The 27021-nt window shown below is 38.8% G+C and overlaps 1 protein-coding gene across 1 annotated transcript; it reads right to left on the reverse strand.

The window, feature by feature from the left end:
* Positions 1-1626: 1626 nt before the first annotated feature.
* On the reverse strand, positions 1627-24919 carry SP4 (Sp4 transcription factor). The gene is made up of 6 exons (XM_065753511.1): positions 24652-24919; positions 23939-24039; positions 21910-23467; positions 4876-5104; positions 4459-4658; positions 1627-3386 (listed from the first exon to the last, which is right to left on the reverse strand). Exons 1-6 carry the CDS (start codon positions 24656-24658, stop codon positions 3139-3141), a joined length of 2343 nt encoding a protein of 780 aa, XP_065609583.1. The 5' UTR covers positions 24659-24919; the 3' UTR covers positions 1627-3138.
* Between the last annotated feature and the right edge of the window lie 2102 nt (positions 24920-27021).

A 27021-nucleotide genomic window follows, 5' to 3' on the forward strand; every position in this document is an offset into this window, starting at 1 on the left:
ACTCTCTCCTTTTTTTCCTTTTCCATTTTTTTTCTTAGAAAAATTTACAAGTGAAATATTACTACAAAACTTTTTATAAGGAATTTTTGCAAAACATTTACATATTTTTTTTTAACCATCAACTATTTTTTCTGTTTCAAAATCATTATGTAGATTTAATACCCTATGCTGCACATCAATTCTTGCGGGATGACAATTCAGTGACATGCATAAAAAAAACACCACAAGGCATTAAAATGAAGACTTAAATACAAATATTGTTGCAATAAAACAGTTATAAAATTGAAAAATAGGACCTAAACATCATGCTTACCTAACTTTGACAAATTAACTTTTTCTCCTAGATTACACACTTTTATTACTGCTCTCATGAAAGAATGTGATAAATAATGACTTAACACCAATTTCTAATGTAATCGGCAACACATACACAAATCTAACCAAAGAAATTATACTGTAAGAAAAAAACTATTCTAACACCGGAGTTCTACCATGGTAAATACACTTTGCACTGATCATTACAATAAAGCAAAATTTTTAACGGTGGCAAAGGGAATGAACAGTGAAATGCCATTAAACAAGATACAACTGCACATCTGTGCCCTATTACTTACAACAGCTATATCCCACTGAGTCAAATAAAGGACATCGAAATTTACGATCCTTTTAAGACAGAAAAGTGGATTCAGAATGCTCTGCAGAACAGACCGTCAAAATGTTTCTAATTCCAGGGGTAAAATGTGCACCTGCTAACACAAGCTGACGTACTTCAGATGCTCTCAAGCCAACTAGATTTGGATTTTGATACATCTATATTAGGGATTCGTTGTCAATTAAAAAAGACTTCAGTTTCCTATCTGCAAACATGGGTATGCGTGAAAAAATTATATATGAAATGGTCGTGCAGAATGGTCATAACCTCAGCTTACAAAAATCATTAACCTCTAGGAAACATGGTAATAACAGGAAAGTTTTTCTTTGCATAAAGAAATGTATAGCACTGATTGTGAAGCATAATGATAAAATATATATTTGACATTTCATTTCCTATATAATAAAATTAACAGTTAATACTACCTAATGTTCATCTGTATTAAATGTAACATCTAATTGAGTCTGATGTTTTAAGTCCAGATACATCAGTTAAGAGTACTTTAAATAAAATATACAAAAAAATGTACAAAACCCAACTAAAATTTAAAGACTGTTACAAGTCTACAAAAGCTTTAAGAAACTTGAAATTTATAACCACAGTGTAAAATCGTTTTTCTTTAATCTCAAAGCTTTTTTTTTCTTTTTTTTTCTTTTTTTTTTAATGTAAACTGAAAGCATAAACACCTTCAGTTTAATATTTTGCTACAAAGGGCTGGCCTAAAGTGTACACAGTGTAAACAATGATTGGTACTCTTCTTGCTTCAAAAATACACAAAACACCACAAGATTGATAAAGTATTCAGATGAGAAGTATATGTTTTGTGTGAGAATGCAAAGGGCATCTGTTACGAGTCTCAAACCAACAGTTACCGCACACATTCGTCCTTTTTTAACTTGCAGGAAAAACCAACAAAAATCTCATCTTTCTTACACTGTACTTCCTTTTGTTACATTAAAAATATTTTGGTGTAATTTTTCTTTTAAATACTGGTCATGAGAATTGTAACCAAATGACTGTATGTGTAAAAAGTTATGACTACGGGAAATAATTCAAAATCCTGAGTATGAAGTATTTGGCCATCTTTCCTCCCTTTACATGTGGGAGTTTTCCCATATGAAATGCAGGTTTCTGTTGCTGTTGCTTTCCATTTCCTCTATATTCCTACTAATCTAACTCATCTGAAAATATGAAGAAACCTCTCAAATCAAAAGCCACGTAATAAAGTGATAACTTTATACCCCTTTCTCCATTTTGTTTTGTGGTTGGAGTCTCAATGTAAGACTCAATAGGTAACAGATACTTATTACCAGCCCAAGAAAAAGAGAAAATAAAGACAGTAACATTTAGGGGAAAGGAGAGAAAATGTTTACTTGTGCCTTTTTTGGTTAAAATGCGGTAATTAATTCTTCTCTTTGGCTATTAAGTCAAAGCATAAAGAACTCAGCACGTTAACCACAGCAAATAAGTAGTATCACAGAAAGAAGATACTGGAGAACGATTTACAATGCTCATGGAGACAATCCTCTGATTGGTTTCCATGAATTCTAACAAAACTAAAACATTTAAATATTCAGTTTTTATTATATGTTACCTATGAGTTAGAAACAGACCACTGATACTTTAAAATATGAAATACTCAAAATTGACCCAAAAGTTGCCATATTCATTCTTCCTCCTACATAAAGACACCATTAGTTTTGTAAAATCTTATGTTAATATCTTTCTACCGTTTCTGTTTTTTCCTACTGTATACACTAATTCTACATAATCTCAGCTCTCCAAAGAAAGAGAGGAATTAGAACTCACTGATTGTCGTTTATACACACTACTATAATGTAGTGGTCAAAATAAATCTGAGGTCCACCTCAGATCCACTTCACAGCATGTATCATCCAGCTGCTAGTTGAGTAATTCCAAAACTTGAGAAAAGACGGCCAAAATAAACTAACACGTTCTGTGGACTGAGCAAAAACCTCAACTATTTTCACTTTCATTCAGTCTGTATTCAATTTCGCTGTGCTTTATGGGAAAAGGATGTTATCATGAAAATCTTACAAATTTATATTAAAAACAAAGTACCTCCATAAAATGATATTAATCCTACTCACGGTCCACCCTGTTTTACAATGACATTTATCTGATTTTACAAACACATTAACGTACAATGCCAAAATAGAAGGGAAAAGTTCATTTAAAATCATTACATGATATACAGACATATAACTAAAAAAAAGTACAGTATGGAAATAATATTCCCCCATCTGTTTATCCAGTACATCAATTTGCGCTGTTTGTATTTTTGAAATTCTTGCCTTGTTGCACCAGTGTACACTTCTCACGCTGACCCTCCAACCTGGAACACTTACAGAAGTCACGATTGAAAACTATTTCCTTCTCTGTAATCCACCTCACTAGCCCACTTCCATATCCTGAAAGGCATGTAAACTTAAGTGCAGCACTAGGCGTCCGTATAAATTATCCTTTCAGAATTCTTCCATATTTGTTGAAACATTAGGGGTTGCTGGGTTTGAATCTTGAGAAATGGCAGCAACAGTGACAATTCTTGGAGAACCAAGAACCTCAGTAACTGAAGAGTCCAGTTCTCCTGAGGTAACAATAGCAAGGGCTGTTCCACCACCCTTCTTGTTCTGATGAGTTTTGACATGTTTCGATAGATGATCGCTTCGCATAAACCTTTTAGAGCATTCTGGGCACTCAAATCTCTTTTCACCTTTTTTAAAAGAACAAGACCAAAACGTTAGTGAAAGAGCACAGCATTTCTGTCTGACCATTTCAATCTGACCCTTTTCTATTCAACATTTAAAATATCTTTCAAAGGATACAACATTTTCTTCTCTACTTGCCTAATTCTCAGGTCTTTTCAGATTTTGGCAAGCCATTCTTCACTATTAAAATATTCTTAACAAACTTTTGCTATGCTCTGGATCATCTAATGTGTAGTTGGAAATTCAGATCACAAGAGAATTTGCCTCTTGTCCCATAAATTTGACAGACTAAGTAATGCTACTTGATTGTATTAAAAAATACATACTTTTATTTAGATTATAATGATGTGAATGTAATTTGGACACAAATTTGAATCCCAGAGTTTCACAAATCTGTCTCATAAAAATGTACAAAATTAAACAAGAGAAAAATTCACCATACTAACAAGTTCTGAAAGTGTTTGAATACCATAATGTTTCCTTTGAGTACAATCTTTTGAAGCTGTAAGTTTGAGGGGATTAAAAAATTCACAAAAACAACTCTTATTTGGGACTAAAAATAAGAAGGCTAATAACATTATTAATTTCTAAAAAGTCTAAATTTGTAATCCGAACTGTCAGGAAAGTTTTTTTTTATCATTATCTGAAATATCAAGGAAACTTCCCAAAGAGACCAAATCTGATGCACGGACTAGATTAACAAGTTTCTTAAGGACTGATCTAGTCTAAATGAGGAAAAAAAAAGACTCTGGTCCATGTCCAATATAACACACTCAAGAAAATCTGTCAAATTTTGATTAGGTGCCAGCTCACATGTATCAGCTATCTGCATTGATAATGTCATCTTTTTGTAGGTTAGGTAAGGAAGAGCAGTTTGAAAAGATCATTTCATTTATTTGATTTCTTGGTCAGCTTGCACTGATGAAAACAAGTCTACCACTTCCTTCATTTCGAGCCACTTATTTATGTTTAGAAGTATTTTTCAGAGACCCTGATGAAGCCTTTGATGTCACTGTTTAACTGTGGCCACTGTGATTCAGACACACAGTATTTTGTACATAGAGAAGGCTGACCAACCTGTGTGGGTTCTTCTATGTCTTTGTAACTCATCACTCCTTGTAAATCGCTTGCCACAAAAAACCCAGTTGCATATAAATGGTCTTTCACCAGTATGCCAGCGCAGATGCGCCCGAAGATGAGATGTCTTGCCATAAACTTTCCCACATCCTTCAATATGGCAGATATGCTGCTTCTTTTTTCCTGGCTCATTGCTGCTTCTAAAAAGATCAAATACAAACAGGTAAATCATTTTATTCAAAAATATTACTAACTGATGTAGAAAATTACTTCGTGATAGCTATAATTCCTTGCTTAAAAAGAGATATATAAACACACTTTCCAGTAGACAACACTAAAAATGTATACAATATAAGAAAATGTGAAGCTCAAATGACTTAAAGTGTGACAACACGCATCAATAACATTTATACTTACCTTCCTTCTCCCTCTCTGCAATTAGGACACGAGCAGGCAACTCTTCTCGTTCTCTTGCCAGGTTGAACTTCCTGGTCAGATGCTTGTTGAGCTTGTTGCAACTGCACTTGTGTTATCTGATCAGGACTAACAGCACCAATCCCTGCATTAGCAATGCCACCTACCGCTACAGTAACAGGAGCTATGGTTGCCTGCTGCACCTTTACTCCATCCTGTCCTTGCTGCTGACCTGTAAAATAAGAAAAAAATTCTAAATTTTCTTATTCTTTTCAATAAGCGCACAAATAAACTTCTTGTATCTTATAGAAAAGAAAAATCTACTTAAAGCTAAGGGAAGCCACAAAACATATATTAAATCCAGACATTTTTCTTAAGTACTATCAGAAGGTGTACCTGCTAGCCTCCCCTATACCTTCCCTCAAATGATGAGATGCAAAAACAAAACCTTAGACAAATATTGTCAAATTTATTTGCCTTAAAAGCAAATAACAAACAAACAAAAAAAAAACACCCATCTACATTCAGAAAACTAAAACCAGCTCAACTTGGAAGTTGCATTATGACATATACAGAACTGTCCCTTCTTCTACAAACTGCACCATTGTGCAAGTTCCTATTTGGTTCAGAGAAAAAGAAACGTTATAGGACTAGACTTGAACAACCTAGCATAGCAGAGTTTGTTTTATTTTGCACCAGGAAGAACATTTTTAAGAAGATTGCTGAATGAGCTTGAATGAACTAAATGGAATTTAAAGACTGACTTGATGAGTTAACAATTAAGTTTCATTGCAAAAGTTTATTGATCCCTGTGGCTGTCTCGATCAAAGACAAGCAGGTTGATCATCTCAACCTAGAAGGAAAATAAAGAGTATTCTAATACAGGCAATTAATGAAGTTTCTCGAGCAGCAAGGTAATGTTGTGTTATCTAAAAAAAGTTAGTGTGATAGGGTTCAGGAAAATGATGTGACAAATACACACAGAGACACGACTTCCAGCTGCAGTAGGATAATACCAAATGCCAATCCAGTAACAGGAACAGGACAAAAACCCATTAATGCACTGCCATTTTCAAAATATCACTGTCTGCATCCAAATGGAAAATAAGAACAACACAACTTACTGATAGAGTCTAACAACAAAACAGAATTCTTAAAATAGACTAGTATTCCAAGACCTGAAAGTCTCCAGTATTGAAGCACTAACTCAAAACTTTGAAATCCTTAAGAGGCAACGTGACACAAAGATACTCATTTGGGTACCCCAGATTCTCAGGAATCTGTAACAGAATTCATCCATGAGGACATAACTGAGAAGAATGTTCTTCCCAAGGTTTAAATTGCCAAGCTACCAAGTCGGTCCATATACAATGCAGCACAGAATAACAACCACTTAATTCACATGACTGCTAAGATAATAGCCGTAAACTAAAACTAAATAAACACCAACACACACATACAGACAGGTTAGGACTAAAGAAGACAATACTCAGAGAACCTCCTGGATTGACATAACTGTCATCCAACAGTTCCATTTCACTACATGAAACAGAATAAACCTGTGTTGCTTCTGTACCTGTATCAGGTTATTCCAACTAAAAACACTGAAAAAACTTCCCCAGTTCTCTCTCTTGATTTCAGGCTGAAACTTATAACTGATTTGCCTATATATGGGTAAACACAAATTCCTTATTTTTTATGCAGGTCACAAATAACAACAAGTACCATGAACTTTTGGTTCTCTGAAAGCAAGGGCAAACCTAGAAATAATAAAGTTTGTAGTGTGAAGCAGAAGAACTACAAGAAAAGAATTAAAAACTTGAGTGTTGAGCTTCCATACATCTAGGATAGGAAAAAAGGCTTTCTTTTCAGAATAGGAATCTATTGGAAATGAATTTATTTATTTAATAATGGGGAGGAAAAGCACTCACAAAAATCCTTGAGAATGTGACGAATTAAGGAAAACATTGAGGTATAAATGCAGACAGTAGTATCTAGCACTTCTGCCTGACAGTGGCATGACAGGTCGCAAGAGCTTCTAAACGAAGTGCTAGTCCATGGGCAATTCCTTGTCATGCTGTTAAGCTGCTGCAGTGCTGAGTGAGTGCTATGAATAGCTAAAGTCAAAGCTGACTGTTTTTGTTGTATCTAAATGCTTATCTTAATGTGTTCGTGTGATTGCTTGTGTTAGAAACCAGCTGTGGTTCTCAGTTGGCCAAAGGTAAATAGGTTAAGAACTGGCTTTACTTGGAGTCTTTTGCAGAGCATAAACTGCTTTCCGTGTTTTGAAGAGACCCAAGATGCAAACTTCAAACCACAGGGCCAGTGCTACAAAATAATGGCAGTCTAGTGATGGTCACCACAAAAACTAAAGATAACATTGTAGCCTGTGCTACTGTTCTCATCAACAGTCAGGTGTGCTGTCAAGCACACAAAGTTATGCTTTGTCATCAGATTCTGTTAAAGAGAAGGCTCCATCCATATCAAAAAGTCCTACTTGGCAAAAGGAGGCCTAGAACCTAACCATTCTCTCTCCATTTTTTTTTTTTTAATTAATGTTGAACTTTCAATGCAACTCTTCCCAGGCTACCAGACTTTTTTGGTACAATGTGAACTGAGGCATTGGAACCATGCAGAGGGTTTCTTTTCAAAAGCTTTTCAGCTTTATGACTAGTTCTAAAGTGAAGAGAGTCTGACAAATAATTATTTCTGGATCTGAGCAATCTGCATTTATGAGAAAACTTGCCTGGTACTTCTAAAAATCACATACATTGTGCTGATTTTATATGAGCCAACTTTCAGCCTAAGACAAAAGACAAGCAACAAGGTTTCTCTTCTGATATCTCTTCATAATATCCAGCATCACTACTGACAAACTTCATTAATCTTCCACCTTCCCCCAACTTTGCCATTTGCCCTCCAACAAACACTTGCATGGCCCATGTGAGGATAACCTTGAACAACACGATACATCCTACAGTCTTAATCTATTTATTAATAGTGATACAGCAATACTTCTCAGGAGAAATTCTTCAGAATAACTGTAGAGGCAACAGTGGAAATACATAAGACAAAATGTCAAAAATAAGGTCGCCCAGGCAAACAATTACATTCTCTGTATGGTTTCAGTTCAACAGAAAGTAAATTTCTCTTTACATGATCTTAACAGAGTTATTACATTTCCTAATGCAAATGTTGACTTTCCTCTTTAGATTAAGCTCATGGAGTTATTTTAAACTTCTTTCCCTTGTAGTCCGCTTACTAAAGTGGAATACAGAAGCTTCTGAAACACTATTTATGCAGTATTTTGAGTATTATTTAAAGATCCAGATCACAGTACTCAATGAGCAAATCTTTATGTTATGAGGCAAAAGAAAAACTGGACAAACCACAGCTACATGATAGTTATAAATATCCCTGCAAAGAAAACACTGAGAAGTTCAATACTGTAATTCCTGGACTTCTCTTTTTTTTTTTTTTTTTTTTTTTTGGACCCCAGTGCACAGTAGGAGCACATAGGAAAGAAAGAAATGCATCTGTTTTTCTTTTGCATTTAACAAATTTTAAATAATTTTTCCTGTTCTCTGACAGTAAAATAAGTATATTATATGTGGGGTTTTTTTTTGTTTTTTTTTTGGTAGGAAAAATCAGATATCTTTCCTGCCCACCAGCCCTCCCCTAAACAAACAAACAAAAAAAAACAACCACCAAAAGCAACCAGACAGAATTTACTCTAAGTTCTACACAAGAGTATAACTGCTGTAGTCTTGAGTGGCAGAGGGTTTTGGTTTCTTTTAAACTACATTCCAGGATCCACTAATGGAACACTAAAGGCTCTGACTTTTACAACATTTACACTTAATAAGGGAAGAAAAAAGGATACACTGCATTTTAAAAGTTACTGAAAATGAAAGTAACGTGGGAGCATGAGATTGACCAAAACAATGAGAGTCATATCCTGGAAACAAAAGAAATTTTCAAGAACTTAAACCAGAAGAACAGAAGGCAAATATTCTTCCCTAGCAAAGCATGCTAATATTAAAGTCTTTGTGGTAATGAGCTACATTAAAAGCTGCAGCAATGCTAAGACATGGAGCAGGCTTATTAGGCCCCAACACTGCAACCTACTCTAGGGAATCAGATTTAGCAGGGAGGTTGGACTAAATTGTCTCCAGAGGTCCCCCCTTCCAACCCCTAAGATTCTGTGATTCTGTATAAGCAAAGCCTCTACTGTATGAAAGCCTCTACAGAACTTAAACACACTGTAGTACAAACCATGGGATGATACCAGAGCTTATCACTACAGGTAGCCAGATGAAGGGAACTAAAAGTTGCTGTTGCATTCCTTCTTCTTATCCTAATGAAAAAGCCATTACTAGTTGGAAAATAATGGTAAATTAGATGATCAATTTATCTTTGAAAAAAAAAAATCAAATTTATTGAAAAAAAAAGTAACACTTGAGGTATTACTTAACTATTGACATGGGTTGGTTAGAAGCCTACAAAAATGAAACTGAGGCACCTTTTAGAAAACAAAATATAAGGAGAAGTTTTGAATAGAAGACTTGGTTATAGATCAGCTTTTTTTTTTAATAATTAAAAAAACCCTGATTTTAAAAACAGTAGTTGAGATAACTATTATACACACAGGAATAGAATAACCCAGTGTCATTTTATAAGACTTGCTAATGCTACATACAAATATAATTTAAAACCTTTTAAAAATTGTACAAAAATCACAAAATCCCCTAATATTATTTCCTTCTGATGTACTCCAAACCACAAGGCTCAACATCACTGTACTTCACCATTCATAATCAAGCCTTGGAATAAGATGAGCTCTCATGTTTCAACACAGATTTCAGAAACAAATTGTTATACAAAGGAATAAAGTCACGCTTCGCTTCATCTGTGTTATTACAGATGAGTTGTCCAAGAAGTCAGTGCACACTTATAATTGCTTTGAGAAGACAGTTTTTCTTTAAAATTCCCATATTCCCATGATTTTTTTTAACAGTGATTTCCTGAAAATGTGAAACATTCTTCATCAGCAAAATCACCAAACTTGTGTAAGACTGAAGTTTATTGCACATGCTGTCAGGTCACAACTTCAGGTTACTACAATATGCTACTGTATAAAATGAAGTAATTGATATCAGTGTTATCTTATTTTGTTTCTTTTGAATAGTAATCACTGTATGTTGTGCTGGGGTCAAACAAAACAACAAGGCAACCTGAAATAGTACGTATTTTGAAAATCAAGTGCAGGAAGTCTCTCCCTCATTAGAATATTGGATATGTGATTAAGACTAAATGTAATTAAGAACATTACAGACATTTTTTAGACTTTGCAAATAGAAAAGCCAACCTGATTTTAGTCACTAGCCTTAAAACATTAAAGCATTTAATATGCAGTATCACAAAACACAGGTTCATATATTCTTTCCTCTTTCACTGCTTCAGCTTTCAAAATAAGAGCTCACACAACACAACTTGGATGACAGAGAAAGCTATGCATGCTATCTAAGAAATGATTTCTATAGGATGATTTACAACTGAAGATCACTGTCATTAGGCTTGGTCATCCATCATAAGTCAAAACAAAATTCCTTTTATTACACACTGCACATACATTCCTATCACTGTTTTTGTTCACCTGCAGTAGTAAGCATGAAAAGCTGTTATTTTAGACAAGCAGGCTAGAAAGGGAAAAGGCTGTAACTTTGATGATCCACAGAAGCTTTAGAAAACAGATCTGGAAAGGAAGAGAAATTTATGATTAAGGGGACTTCTAGTTTCTAGTACTCAGTTCCCCAGAACAATTTGCATAGAGTTCCTGTTGCTGCTGTGCAGCCAGTTAGCATTCTGCAGTTAAGGAGATGGCAGCATTAATGACAGCAGCATGAACCTTACTGCAAAATCTGAGAAATACTTAGTAAAATGTAGCTGATCAGACTGATTACTGTCACAAAACAAACAAACAAAACCCCCAAATGTTTAACTGCATAGTCTAGAAATGAAGAAGACTACAAGTGATATTTATAACTCAACACACATTACTACATGACAACCAAAAGTAAATGACAGGCTGCTTTAGAGCTGACACATCAACTCATCCATTAAAAAAGTTGCCGAGACAAAGCAGTGGAGGAAAGAGGTCTCATTTCCTCTTCTCCCCTGCACACCCCAACTGCAGTCTGTGCAGTTAATATTTAATATATTATATATTTATTTAATATTTAATATATTTATATTAATATTTTTAATATTTTAAAGTTTAAAATTTCTCTTTTTTTCCCCAACATTACCTACTAGAAAGGCTTTATGCTGAAGAATGAGATGAAAATCATGTCTTAAAATTAAAAAAGTGAGACCGTGACTCATTAAATTAATAAATTAAACAGTGACAGTAAGACAACTGTGACTTTCAGTATTGACACAGAAGATGATATCATTTGGTATTACTAAAACAGTCTGCAGATAATGCTGCCTCATCTTTTGCCTAGAAGAAGTAATCTGCAAAGTTTTCATAAAGAAACAATACATGATGGGAAATATTTCCCAGAAAAGACAAGGGTTGATGCAAGGCACCCACATGATCTTCATAGAACAGCAATTTGGAGTAGAAAAAGGAATTGGATTCAACCAACTATTTTAAGAAATGTGGGCCATCACAGCACACTGTGGTCAGATGTTACACAAGCAGAAACAAATTCCAATGCAAACTGCAGCATTGGATAGATATATTTCTTTTCTTCTTCCTACAGGGACAATGCAACAAGTTTCTTTTGCTTGTTGCCAGCTTGGACAATATTCCTACATCTTGGTATCTTCTCTTCAGAAACCTTTCTTCCCATGTCTAATGGAATAGAGTACTCAGCAATTAATGATGAGCATCTAATTAAGCTTAGCTTCTGTGAAAAATACCACTTAAAAGTACGAGGGTTAAGACAGAAGAAAAAGACTGTGAGTTTTCAATACCTTAAAGTGTTATTCCTTATGTACAAGAATCATTCAGAGAATCACAGAATCACTCAACTAGGAAAAGACCTCCAAGATTATCTGGTCTAACCACCCACTTACCACTGATATTTCCTCACTACATTGGCAACACAATGACAATACAACGCTTAAGAAATTTCAAGAAGATATTTAAATAACTTAAAAACTGTTAGGCTTCTCACAAGTGCATTAGCACAACTTAAACTCACCTCAGTATTTTCAAACAGAAGAAAGTTTCAGCTGGCATTACCCTTCATTTAACAGAAAGTCTATTTCATCTTTTCATCTTTATTACTATTAAACAGCAAAGAGCTATGTCTCATAGAACACAGAAAGACCTACACTGAAACAATGTAAGAAGAACATGGAGCCGCATTTCACAAAGCTTGGTCTTGCACAACCAACTTCAGATTTCAGTTAAAGCAAGGTAAGAACTCTATTTGTTCTGGATTGCTGCTGTGATTTTAATAGGTTTCAACAGGGAAGAAAACACGCTCAACTTACTATAAAGGAGCTGGAATCAGAAAAAAATATCTTGTTATCCTACTGCTGAAGTAGGAGGAAAACTTATTTTCCTTTTTACTGAAAAAAAACTCACCAAAAATCCACCAACAGTCAAACAGAAAAGCGTATTTAGAATAAGCGTTAAAGAACATTTCTCTGCAGATGGAAACAAGTAGTTCCCTGTGTATTAAACCTCAGAGCAGACAGGTAACTGAAAATCCAACTACCAACAGTGCTGCAGTGTCAGGTGCACTGCATGGAAACAAATAGTGGATGCAAGAGATGTAGCCCTTAAAGTTTACTTTTGTGAACCTCTCTCTCTATTCCACCCACTGTAGCCCAACTCCTGGGTTATTCCACAGCTTACAGATACAAAAGAAACTGTCTCAGTTCTTGCATCTCTTCCCCTTTACTTAGGAGGGAAAGGCAAGAGGGAAAAAAGTTTGTTGATGGTTCCTACTATAAAAAACAAGGAAGTTACATACATATCCTACACAATTCTGCCATATGGAAATCAAAATACTATTTTCTGGAATTTCTCCTAAGTCTGTTTTTAGCACCTTGGTTCCATTTCTGAATATTATGATGCAAATAGCAATAGTCTAATCTTAGAAGGACAGGAGGAGGCTGACAAGAGGAGAAACAAACAAACAAACTAACTAAGGTTTCAGTATCCTGTCCTGTTTGGCTGTGATATTATTATTTTTTGTTAGTTTGTTTGCTTTTAACTATAGTTTAGTTAGTTAACATATTTTATGTTTTCTTGTCCATAATACACTGGAAGGCTCATAAATGCCATTGAAGTAAACAATTTGGTCACATGTAATACTAGCTCCATACTGATCAAGATAAAAAGCAGCATACCTCTGTGCATAAAAGGCTTTAGTAAACAGGTACATACATGAAAATCATTTCAGTGGAAATGAAGTTGCTGACTTTAAAACTAGGCAAACTCAGACAGCATTTGATAATTTGCTTAGAATTAAAACAAAACAAAGTGTCGGCAATGAAGACCAATTTATTTATTTAGACTGATATCTTTTGCCTTTAGGAGGCAAGGAGCAAGAGAGCTACATCTTAAGAGCCATGAAAATCTGTCTGACTGAAGCCTTTGAAAGTTCCGCCAGTTCTTCTGTGACATTGTTACCCTGTAAAAGTGAATCTTACTTGCCCTTTCTTTCTGATACAGAACAAATTGAAGAGCTTGATGTTTTACACAGTTTCTTCCCAACAGGCCAGGAAACAATTCAACTAAGGCTCATAGTTTTAAGCCTTCAGTATTTCATTCAAGGGAAAATTGGTCACACCATCACTTGAGACCATTCAAACATGTACACCAAGTTGTTTTCCGCTAGAGAATTTCAACAGGTCGTTCTCTTTTTTATGTGAGAATGATAGTCTCCCAGTCTACCAAGATTAACAATGTGTGCTGAGATAACAATGAGATAACAATGACTGGCTGATCAAGGCACAGGGCTGTTAGCCACTATCAGCAGTAACAAATGTCACACCTAACTCCATTCTTAAACAACAACAAACAAAAAACATTAAACCAAACTGCAAACTATCTTAAGCAGATGCTGCAATGCTGTTTCAGCAAAAGATTGTGGATGACCAGAGCTTTCATTCTGGTGAGATTTTTGTAAGAAAACAGTCATAAAAATGGTCTTTTGTATGTAATTTTGACTACTATGCTATGGTGTAAAACAACCTTTATTAACTAAATGTATCCATTAAAATTACTGACCATTGGAAAGTGTAGGCTTTACTTCCCATAATAATAAAATTATATATTTAATATATATAATATACATACCATATATATATTATATATAATATTATAAACTGATCTATCACACCTACCACTATGAGAATCTTGTGAAGCTAAGCACAACTTTGTAACAATGTACCTTACACCGAGGAAGCTATTAAAATCAGATTTTGAATATAATTTTTCTCCACTCCTCTTTTTTTCCTCTCTTCTTTACATGGCTGTAACAGATGAACAAGTAGGTTGGCTTAGTATGGGTTAAGCACATTTTAAAACAAAATGGATTAAATACTATCAGCCTGATAAAGATGTGCAGTACTCACATAACTGTGTGCTTGCTTGACATTTTCTGAACAAGAAAATACAGCTATTTCTTTCTCTACATATCCTGACTTCTGACAATGGGGCACAAGAGAGGTAAGGGCAAAAACTGATACTCTAAGAGATAACCTGTGTGACTGAAAAACTTTTTAAGAACATAAAATAGGGAAGTAGTTTTAATAACACCCTTCTTTGAAAAGCTTAAGAACTTGCATCTAATTCTAGAACATGACAGCATAGAAACAGCTCATCAGAAACGTGTTTCACCTTGCAGTCATGAGTAAAGCAAGAATTTAAATACTTCCCCTTCCTGCTTTCCCTGGAAGCAGCAACGAAGTTACACCTTGCTACTCACAGATAAGGCAACAATGTTCTTTTAACTGAGGCATTTTAACTAGATTACTCTCCATTTAGCTGAAGAGGAAGACTGTGCACTCGTGCCTAAAATTCAGAACAGTATATTGATAATGTATCTTTAAACTACCATTGCCCACTCATTTGCTGTCACCAGCAAAGTTTGTTGTTAAACTCCTTCTACCACTATGCTGAATTTCAGTTTAGGAAAATGCAAGAAAGCAATTCTGTCATTAGAAGCCTAAATGCTTCTAATTACACTGAAGCACTTGAAAAGAGCACCAGTACTAGAACATTTAGAACACCGTGGTTCTGCAACAGTTCTCAGCTGAAGGAAACCTGAGAACAGATGCACGTGACCTTTCATGACTTTTGAAGAGGTACACTGAATTTCCATACTCTTCACAACTACATCCTCAGAGCCAAGAAACGTTAAAAAACTGCAAAAGATAAGCAGAACTCCTGCATTTTTTTCTGCTTTTGTGGAAAATAGCCCAGTTTTTTGTACTTACCTTTCTTACTGCAGATTCCATAGCTTTGCAGCTTGTGTTTCTTTCAAGGTGTTTGCCTTGAAACACTGGACATTGTTCAAAAAACCTCATGCAATCACCACCCATTAGTTCCTTTCATTTTCACACTGGGTAATCACATATGCCAGTTTGCTTCTATATACTGTGGCTATTTTAAACCCTTTTTACCTTGTCACTGCCTATTGCTACCCCTCCTTGTTTAGCTAAGCAACTCACTAAGTTAAGTCTACAAACACTCACTGTCACACTAATATGAGCAAGGAGATCCACTGATTACATTGTCATGAAAATGTACTTCCATTTAATGAAATGAATTTAATATTCTAGGACTTCAGGCTAAACCTCTTCCCTTTCTTGGTAACTAGCATAAATGAATGAGATAACAGAAGATTGTGAGTAGAACAAAGGATCATTTAATTTCTCATAATATTAGAGCTTGAGAACACTAAATAAAAGGTGCTTTACACCACAATTAAGTCACTACATTTATTGCAGACAAGTACTGAAGATGTAAAAAGAAATTTAAATGGACTCAAAAAAAAAAGAGGATAAGTTCATGGAAGAAAAATAATCCATCAAAGATTAACTATAACAAGTAGCACTTCTGTCTCCTGAAGATCTGAGCTGCAAATCACTGAAGTGTGGGAAGAGGATATGGGAAACGCGATTACTTTTGTATGTAATCAAAGTCAGACATAATGAGAAACTAAATACGTAAATAGAAACACCTTTGATTCACAGTCATTAAGTTTCGTGCAGTTAATCTTACATACTATCTTTTTCCTATTTGAAACATTTTCCTAAATGCTTTAAACTCTCTTGCAAAGTCTGAACCAGAACGGTAAAAAGAGTAAACAAACTCTTCTGCATCTGAAGAGCAACTCAGAATTAGTGACTCACACAAGAAGAGTCAATAAAGAAACAAAGAGAAAACAAAGCACAAGATGGATGCAGACAGATCTGAGAAATACAAGACAGGATGAGAATGGAGATGCTGTCAAACTGTGTAACTACTAGCAGCAGCAGAATGAAAGTAGTTGGTCAAGAAGAAAGGGAAAGAAGTCTTAGAAACTCATATTACTACAGAGTATGAAAGCAAAGGATGAGGCTCATTACATTTTTTTTTCCAAGTGCCCCGATGAGAACACTTGGTATTGAACTCATATTGTCATTAACAACTGCTTTAGAGTCCACAGCACATCCTTATGGAAGCCTCTTAAAACAAGTTGCAGTACTACCAGGTAGCAAAACTTTCCACTGAACAAAAGTCATCCTTCCATTTCGTTCTGATGGATGGACTACCAGCTCCCCATAACTCAGGCCATGCCACCGCTCATCTTAGAACAACTTGTGCTTAAGTTGCAAGGTGGTGGGATTTGGGGACTCTTGCTTAAAGCACCTAACAAAGCTGGGGTTAGATGCACGTAAAATACAGAAGTTACGTTTTCAACATTTGTAAAACAAAAACAACTTCACAGGAAATGTTAAACACCATATAACAATTATTTCAAGAAATTTAATTAAGAGAGATGCAATTTTGATCTATTATTTCTTTTCCCTTCAAAAGAAACAGAATTATTCTATAAAGCCATTGTTTGTACAAGTAGAAGAGGATCCATATACTCCTGCTGCCAACAAAAAGAATGAATAAGTTCAAAAGAAGCTTGAGACCTCTTCTGAAGGCCCCAGTATAAGAACAGGCAGAACACAAAACCCTAACAGACAAAACATGAATGTTCACCATATTAAGACCAGTATAACTGGTCTTAATAAAACAGGATGTTTTATTTCACCCCATATTTATCAGCACCCACAAATATTCACATTCCATGCTATTGTTACTACAAATATACTCCAAGATCAACATGTTGAGGGAAAAGTAAATTAGCACACCAAAAGGAAATGACATTATGAACTATTCTTCCTCGAACCATCTAGTACTAAAACCAATCACTTTTGTCAATTAACACATTTGGGAAAATAAAAGGTAATGAAAATAAGCTTTAAAAAGGCAAAGGCTACCTTATTTTAAGAGGTGGGGAAAATCATTTGATCTTGCATCTACACCTATCACAGCAGAAGCTTTGAAAAAAGGCAAGAGAATTGTCTATTATCTGCTTGAACCCAAGTTTATTTGGGACAAATTCAGGAAGTCACATCACTTTACTTCCAATTAACACCACTGACTTCCCTTTCCACAGGGAGTCATGTATAAAACAATATGAACTCATACAGAACAGAAAAATGCAGTTTACTTTGTAAAGAACTAGCTTGCTTAAAGGCTATGATTGGCACTAAACTCATACCAAGGCAGGTGTTAATAGATCCCTGCATATTCAAGTGAACACAGTTGCACTTAGGTTTGATTAACTCTAAAACAAGATCTGTAAATAATTATTAAAAAGCTCAAATACTTACTTTCTATATCTTCCACATCCAGCTTCCTCCCCTCCCCCTCCACCTCTATTTTTAATTCTTCTTTTGACTGACACTTTCTACTTTTTTTTTTTTTCTGTAAAACTTTACAGAATCCCAGGGTGGCATAGGTGGAAATTACCTCTGAAAGTCACTTGGTACAATGTCCCCTCTTACTCAAGCAAGGACACTTTACATCTAGCTGCCAAGAACCATGAGTTTTGAAGATCTCCACGCATGGAGACACCACAACCTCTCTGGGCATCATCACTCAGTCACCCTCACAGTTAACTTTTAACTTTCCTCTTCAAAACTGATACTGAACGAATATTTACCTGGGGTGTGAAAGTGAAAAGATGAGAACTCCTTTGCTTTTGCCTTGCTTTTTGGCATACAGTTCAAAAACTAACAAAAGCAACATGCTTGAGCTTTCAACTTAAAAACGAACAAAAAAACACCAACCATTTTTTCATCTTCCTTGGTTTACAATAGAACCTATACATCTTGAGACAGGAAACAGTAACAAATGTTTTAGAAAGTAACCAAAATAAAGCTTTTACTTCAACATTTTTTCTTCCCAACACCTGAATAGGTTTTCTCAATATAGTTCTATAGCTTAACACTTCCATAAAAATTTTAAGCTAAGTCTCTTATTTACAACTAACTACTTAGAGTTGCATTGCTTTATTGTTTCATTTTTTTTACTCAAAAAACAAACAAACAAAAAAAGGAAATGTACCTAAAATTATCCTTTTGCAAAGATAATTTGGAAAAACAACATTCATTGAACAGAAATATGGCACAAATAAAATAACAGTTATTTCAGACGCATATTTATTGTTATTGTTATTATTACTATTATCCCCTGAAACTCAACTGGTTGGATTAGTTCAGTTTGCCCAAAGGACAAAGAAACTTCTTTTTTTTCTCCTAACAAAGTTAGAGCACATGAATCAATGGATGGGTTGAATTCTTCACAATCTCTTTCCTGACACTTCCTGCCTTCCTCAGAGGCAGGCAATAACCTCCCTTTTCTTCAAAAAAGAAACAAACCTTTTTGTCCTTAGTTTTAACTTCAAAGCCTTAGTACCAAGCCTGATTAAGATGATGTTAAACTGAAGCTAATGGATCTGAGTGGATTTATTTCTGCTAAAGGTTTGTTTCATGGTTACTTGACAAACACAAGCATAGTGCTTAATTTTCTGTTTCATAACCATCCCCTTCTTGAGTACTTAATATAGCAGTAAAACAGACTGTGCTGCACATCACGCACTTCATGCTCCTTTCCACATTGCTTTGCTCCAAGAATGGTAATCAGGAAGTTTCACAGGTGAGTAGAGATAAATAAAGAAGGAATTATAACTTAACTCTCACATTCTCAAAGTTCTTTATTAGAACCTCCATTCTTGGGAAAGAAATAGAACCTCAGAGAAAGAAGAAATATTGGCAGATCCACAGGCTGCTGGTATAAAAGTGCTACAGAAGTAGCTTACCTGGGTCAGTAGGGAATTCAGTGGTCATACAATTTAAGTTTAATTAACACACAAGCCCTGTATGACTAAGGCTTCACTTCTCTAGGATCACACTTCTGATTCATTCTCCTTCCTTCATCCTCTAACAAATCTAGATCATCACAGAATAAAATGAATCATAAAATGACTTGGGTTGGAAGGGACTTTGAAGATCATATAGTTCCAATCCCCCTGCTGTGGGAAGGGTCACCATCCTCTAGATAAGGCCACCCAAGGCATATCAACCTGGCCTTGAACACCTCCAGAGATGGGGCATCCACAGTTTCTCGGGGCAGCCTGTTATAGTGCCTCACTACCCTCTGAATAACCAATTTCCTTTGAACATCTAACCTAAACCTGCCTTCTCTGAATTTAAAGCTGCTCTCCCTGGTCAGGTTTAGACCACGTATGAAGCGTCACTCCAAAAATAATGCCTCCTATTTATTATGTTGGCACATGACATCAGAGGTGGATACTGGTAGTGATGACAGCAGAGACTGAACTCCATATTCTATTACATTTTGTTGATGGCAACAGCAGGGCAGTCTGACAGAATGGCGTCTGACATGCAAGTGCACATGAAACAGAGGTACGGAACTGAATTTCTCCATGGAAAAAAAAAAAAGACAGCCACTGACACTCATTGATGCTTGCTGAAGTTCCATATACATGGGCACCAAACAGTGGAGGTGATCACAGTGAGATGGTCGGTGGTGCTTTTCAGCAGCAGTGACAGCAACAGCAGGTCACTTCCATAGCACATATTTTTACAAGAGTGGTATGCAGGTTCCTGTTCATCACTGGCAAAAATGTAGAGCTAACGGTGGTGACTATTTTGAAAAATAATGTTCTGGAGCTCAGAATTTGCTCTATCAAATAGTGTTACTGTACTCTTTGTATCTGTTAGTTTCCACTGAAATAAATAGGAGGCATTACTTTCAGAGCAGCTGACGTCGTTGAAGTTGCTCTTCAAAAATCCATTCTCCAGAAGACATCTCACACAATCAGAGGGGCAGAAAAAGTAACTGAGTAAGATGATATCTAGAATTCCTTGTTTGAATGGCTTCAGATATAACCAATTAGCAAGCAGAGAAGGAAAGAAAAACAAACAACCAAAAAACCATAAGCATGTAGGAAGATTTCTTCTATGCCACCCCCAAATTGGCTTCCAAAGCAGGCCTTTCATTCCTCTAAGAACCTCTTGCTTTTGAGTAACATCAGCCAAACAGCACCTTCCCATCAAGAACAGTTTTCCAAGACAAATTAGTCTGCAAAATTTTGTAAAGTCAGTCAGTTCCTGCGAGCTGAAATTTATTTTTGAAGCATTGCAGTCAAACACAAGGTCAAGGTTTTAATTCTCATAACCCAGATTAATGTTTCTAAAACATTCCTTAAGTCAACTAAGTTTAATGCATCCAACCCAACTCTTATTATTTCAACATGCCATTAAGTGCTAAAGAGCACCATAGCTGACAAAATTCTTCCCACAGCAAATTTCTCATTATCAGCTATGTTTTGTCTCAAGTACTTCAACTAATGGGTACAATCCTTTCCTTTACTCATATCCTAGCATATGATTATGAAAAAAAACCCACCACAGCAGATTAAGAGGTCAACATACTACTACATTTTTCACGTACACTGGACATTAGAAGCTTTTTCTTACAATTTTATAATATAACCGATTGTAGTTGAGTTGCTGACAAAGTTTATTAAAACTAATAAAATAGAAGAATTCTGCTTATATGAAATAAAAAAAATATTCTTGTAAGGTGGTTCACAAATTGGCAGAGAACTACTAAATTGAAAGTTTGCAAATTTCATGTAGAGTTGCCCTTGTGAGTCACTACAGTGCTCTTGTGCAGAATGTACTTTAGTTCTAAAGTTCTCTGTTCTAGCCTAGAACTTTTGAATTGCTCCTTCCCCAAGATTAGACCAGCATAACCAAACAGGTAATTCATAATACATACCAAAAGTTTATCAAGTATCAATGTACAGTTACAAGGTTTCTGTTTTCTTTTTTAAAACAAAGATAAGTCATTGAAACCATGCCGCATCTAAGCGTACCTCACCCCATCCAATCTCTTTATAAAACTCAAACTTTTGAGGGAACTTTAGGAGATAGAAAATATAATGAAGTTCCACATACATGCATGCCATGACACAGGATTTTCCCTACTGACATTTTACTCATTCTAATTCCCCCACGCACAGAAAAGCTGTATTGCTGGAAAAAGATTTTGCATTGCTAGCTTTTGATATATTTTTTTAAACACATCTCTCTCAAGTCTCTTATTCCCTTCCAAAGACAACATGCTTTTGATTAACTATCCTTAAATGATCCTTTTCTCAGTCTTAGCAAATACTAGTTCTACTTCAATTGACAAAAGTGGAACATTAGTTCAATGTTTAGAAGTGCTAGATATTTTAAAATCCAAATCTCAGTGATAAAGTACTTTCTTGGAGTTAGGGATTTTAAGTCTACTACTACTACAGCAACAAAAAAAAACACCTTAGAAAGCATTAAAAACTGTCTAGCATTCTCACCCCGGTAAAAGAACCAACCAAAAACACTACCACTTAAGAAAAAAAAAAGCCAACCAACCCAACACATTGTCAGACCACTCACCTGCAACACTGGTAATGGTAACTGGAACTCCTTGAACTTGAACACCTGCAGCACCCAGGTTGGCAACACTTACTGTTTGAAGATTAGGTACTGAAGCAAGCTGGGCAGCATTCAGTGTGATTGGCGTACCGGCGACAGCCACCGGCGCAATCTGGGCAATGGTTGTGCCACCGCTTGAAGATACAGGGGTAATGGTGAGTTGTTGGGGCAACCCAGCGTTCTGAACTTGAAGATTGGAAAGGCTTTGCAGATTCTGAACCTGTACAGTCTGCCAGCTGATCTGCCCTGATGGTGTTAAAGTCGGAGCCCGGATGAGCACCTGAGTTGGACTTACTGCCTGCAGCTGAACATTCTGCAAAGACTGCTGCTGGATGGTCTGTATAGTCTGCCCTGACTGAAGCTGAAATGACTGCGGAGGAATGGCCTGTATAATTTGCTGCTGAGGCTGTTGGATCTGTATCTGCTGTAGAATAGGTTGACCTACAATCTGTACCTGCTGGAGGGAACCTGACTGATCCTGAACATTCTGTAATCCATTTGACTGAAGCTGACTGGAGCTTTGGGCTTCAGAGTCCGTTGCAGTTGTTTGAGATTCTTCTGTTGGCTGCTCTGAACTGCCTCCTGCTGTGCTTGTGTACGGGCCTGTTTCTGCAGTGCTTACTAACGTGTCACTGCTAGTTAGAGATGTTGAAGCAGCGGTCGTAGAAGTGGACGACGAAGAAGGAGAGTCTGGCATTGAGCTAACAGAAGCGGAAGTGACCGGTGTAGATGCCAACTGACTTCCATTGGAAACTCCACCCTCCGTGGACTGGCCAACTTGACCTGAACCTCCTCCAGCTGCCATGTTGTTTATCACAGGCAACGCTAGAGTTACTCCACCAATGTTTATAGGTAAAGTTGTTACAACCTGTGCCTGAGTACCAGGAATGGTTTGTAATTGCAGTGGTATGGAGACACCAGGCCTGATTTGGACTGGGACTGTCTGATTTGCTAGGTTTTGAGCAATAATATTCCCCGAAGCTGTCCTATTTGAAGCCGTGAGGATAGCTTGATTATTTCCTGCAGGAATAAGCTGAATTTGACCCTGTATGTCTTGTAGACCAGTAGCATTTGCAGGATTAATTTGAATTTGTTGACCTTCTGTTGTCTGAATCTGTGGTATCACTTGATATTGGACACTACCACTTGGATTTTGTACTTGAATGACTTGAAATTGTCCAGGAGTTGTTGAAGAAGAACTGCCTGATTTGGTTTTTGTAGGAGATGCACTTCCATTGTTACTGCTGGAGGGACTTGGTGCGCTTGAGGCAACGGAAGATCCCTGTTGAGCAACATTATTGTCCTTTGAAGCAGAAGGAGATGCAGCAACAAGCTGCCAAGAGTTTCCAGCAAGCTGAGTTGTTACTAATTCTAACTGTTGTGGCTGATTTTGAAGCTGCACCAAACCTTGATTTGGATCTATAATAATCTGCTGCTGTCCAGTTGCTTGATTCTCACCAGGAGTTCCTATTTTGCTGCAAGTGGCTGCTAGCAAAGCGAGAGGTGAAGGCTGAGAATCCTACCCAGAAAGAGAAAACAGAATGGATTCAGGAGACGAGGACAAGCATTAACCATCAGAAGCAAGCATCAAGATCAACACAGGAAGCAGACAAAAACATGCTTCTGCACAGAGACCAATGAAACAGCTCTAAATAAGGAAGTATGTGGTTCTGTAAATAATCTTCAAATAAAAGCCAATGGTTATCAATGAGTATGTGACAACCAGGACCTCAACCGCCTGCTCAATCCAGTCTTTTTTTTTTTCCTAAAATAAGGGCAAATTTTAAAAGGACCTCTATTACACGGAAAGCAGCTGATCGCCATATACCGGGGTCAAAAAGCATGTCCAGACAGTAAAAATACTGCACTCCAACAACTAGGTTTCACCCAATCCAAAGAAAGATACTCTCAGCAGGGAATGCTGTTAGCTGAACACTTCATTTTAAATGCTAAGTTTGTGCACTTCCCAATTTGGGAGTGCGTGCTTTACCTGTGAGCCTCCAGTTTTCCCTTTTTTATTATTATTGTTGTTATTCTCTGCCTCGGGAGATTTCTCTCCCTCTGTGGGCATAGTTTCCTCCTTCTTTTGATCTGCAAAAATATCAAGTGTAACAGGTTAATTATTCACCTTCATTTATACAATAACAAAACCTACAAGCGTATCCTTTTCGCTTCCCAGCTTCTCGCCCGTATCTCTCCGTAAAAGCAACGGCGCAAACCATTATTACAAAAGAACCGAGTCCTGAGAAACGTGGTTTGAAACCCAACCCATGGGGGCTGGAGAGTTAACACCCAGAAAGGGGAGGTTTGGTTTCCTCTCCCGGAGACAGCAGGAGAAAACCACCCACAACCCTCCTCCTCCTCCTGCCCCCTGAAGCATCGACGGCCACTCAGTGGCCGTCGATGCTTCAGGGGGCAGGAGGAGGGTTGTGCATGGGAGGGAAGGAGGGAGGCAAAGAGAAATGAAGGAGGGAGGGATGTGCACGGGAGGGAGGGCTGCGAAGAAAGGGGGAACGGAGGAGGGCGGCACGGCGGGAGGAGAAGAAAGGGGGCGCGGGAGGAAGGGCGGGGTGAGCGGGGGGGACCCGGGGAAGAAACGGGGGGACGCGGGAGGGCGGGATGGAGGGGATGGAGGGTGGAGGGAGGAGCGGAGGGAGGGCGGGAGGGGTGTGCTCGGGAGGGAGGAGGGAGGGGGTTACATACCGCTCATCCCGCATTAATGCCCCGCTGAGGCGCCGCTCTAGGGGGGAGGAGAAGGAGGAGGAGGAGGCGGAGGGTGGGGTGGGGGTAGCGGGGAGAAGGCCGGTCGCAGCCGGAGCGGGGAGGAGCGGGACGGCCTATTTTTCCACGAATGGCCGCCGCTGGGCTGTGGCGTAGCTCCTCTCTCTCCGCCCGCCGCCGCCGCCGGCCTCAGCCCCGCCGCTTTGAGTGACAGCCGCGGGCCGGCGGCCGCCGCCGGGGGGAGGGAGCGCGGCGGCGGGGCGGGGCCCGCCGGGGCCCAACCGCCGCCCACTGAGGAGGAAACCGAACCCCGCCGCCAGCCCCCGGCCGCCCCTCGCGCTCTCTCCGCCTCAGCGCGGCTCCCCACGCCGGAGGCTGAGGAGGCGGGGCGGGGGCGGGACGCGAGCCGGGCCCGGCCGGCGGCAGGACAGCACAAGGGCGGCCTCGGCCTCCTCCTCCGCTTCCCGCTCGTCCCCGGGCCGCGCGGCAGGGGGCGGGGCCGCGCGGCGCGCGCGCTCGTGCGGCTCTTGACAGCGCCAATTGGGGGGGGGGGGAAAGGGGTGCGGAGGGAGGAGGGAGGAGGGCGGGGCCTGTGGCAGCGAGGGGCGGGGTGAGGCTGGGACCTCGCTGCCGGGCGGCACACTGCAGCTCGGCAGCCAATCCAGGCAGACGGGAGGCGGGGCCGCACGCCGCGCTGACCAACCGGGTGGTGCGCGCTCGCCTCGCGCGCCCCTAACTGACAGCGCGCGGGAAGCTCCGGCGGGGCTCTCGCCTCCGCCATTCACGCTGGCCCATCTCAGTGATCCCCGTGGTTTCCGTAGGGAAGCGAGGTCCCCTCCCCTTCCTTGTGCCGGCTGGCCAGGCTGGCACTCTCCAGACGCACAGAACGGGACAAGGACGGGAGGCGATCTCTTCCCCACCTGCTGGGGATCATTCCCACAGCGAGGGGGCGGAGCGATCTGCCTCCCCATTGGTACGCCGGGATATGTAGTCCTGGGCGAGGGGCTGAGGGGCCGCGGGGTGCATGCGCAGAGCGGCAGGTGTCGCTGGGCGCCCGGCTGCCTTGGCCTAGGCCGGGCAGATCAGCGCCATAATAAAAACGTTAATTATGGTTGCGGTTTTGGTTTCCTATGTAGGGTTTCCCACCAGTTCTCCACGGCGTTACCCCCTTTCCCGTGGCTAGTTCTGGGCGATTTATGGTTAAGTCGAAACTGGCTGTGATGTGGGATGGTGAAAGCAGCGGTGGGCACCCAGGAGCTGATGGCCGGGCTGGGCTTGCTGGCCCCATCTCACGTTGGAAGGAGTTTGGTAGTAATGCCAGCCTGCGGGTGACAGCTTCCAATCCCAGCCCTCCAGTGCATCCCGTGCAATAAAGGAGATGTCAAAATATCGAGCTTTTCCTTCACAGACCAAGGAAGCAATCAGAAATAGAAGTGGCCTTGGCTGTTACTAGCCACAGTGCGTGCTGTAGGCATGCAGGTCACACATTGGTATGTCAGGAAATGACCTTACAAGCACTGAATGATTTACACCCAGATGAGCTAATAGCAGTACCTCACAGTACACCACGTGTGCCTCCTGAAATGAGGGGTTGCACGAGGAACGGGCAGGCTACTCACCTTTGTTTTAGTGAGGGACAGGTGTTTCAGAATCTGTAGTCCTTTTGGAAGTGTGGCCTTAAGGTATAAACAGCTCTGTCCCAGCTCAGTATGAGATTGAAGCGATGGATAAAAGATGGTGGTGGTGTAGGTGGTTTCAGTAGGGGCATCATTATTTTTATATCTTTATCATCCATAGTTACACTCCTATACCACCTACTCTTTCCCAAATTTCAAATGTCATTCTTGTTCAAATTCTTCCTGCCAACCTAAGCTTTCTGAGCATGCATCTTTTGGCATTGTTTGCACATGAACCAGTGCCCACCCTGCACACTCTTCATACCTGTTGCTCCCTGTGCATCCTCACATAAGTCAGCAGAAGTCACCTGTTCATTTAAAGATAATAGAACTCATGAAATAGGTTCGTTGACCCAGGAGTCCCAACTGCTGTTTGAACAGATGATGGAAAAGTGTCAGAAATACGGAAAAATTAAGCAAAAAGTTTTCATCACAGCTTCCTTTCAGGCTCAGAACTTTCGAACTATGTTGATACTTACAAACAAAGCACAGCGTGAGTTAGCAAAGACCCATCGAAGTGTGAGGATCCTGGAAAGGCATAGCTCAGGCACTGCATCAGGAGGGGGTGACTAGTCTGAACTAGGGCCCAAAGTAATAAAATTCACTTTCAGTTTGGAACCACTCTCAGTGTTTTGTTTAACTAACCTTGTTTTTATTTTTTTTTTCCATATGTACA

The sequence above is a fragment of the Cyrtonyx montezumae genome, unplaced genomic scaffold (assembly GCF_038088225.1).
Source record: "Cyrtonyx montezumae isolate F1298 unplaced genomic scaffold, pur_monq_1.0 scaffold_8, whole genome shotgun sequence".
Classification (NCBI taxonomy): Eukaryota; Metazoa; Chordata; class Aves; order Galliformes; family Odontophoridae; genus Cyrtonyx; species Cyrtonyx montezumae.

Excerpts from the sequence above, each read along its gene's own strand:
- SP4 (XM_065753511.1), bottom strand. Across the intron at positions 4,659-4,875 it reads TGCAGAGAGGGAGAAGGAAG|AAGCAGCAATGAGCCAGGAA; the intron begins GTAAGTATAAAT and ends TGATCTTTTTAG. Across the intron at positions 3,387-4,458 it reads ACATAGAAGAACCCACACAG|GTGAAAAGAGATTTGAGTGC; the intron begins GTTGGTCAGCCT and ends CTTTTAAAAAAG.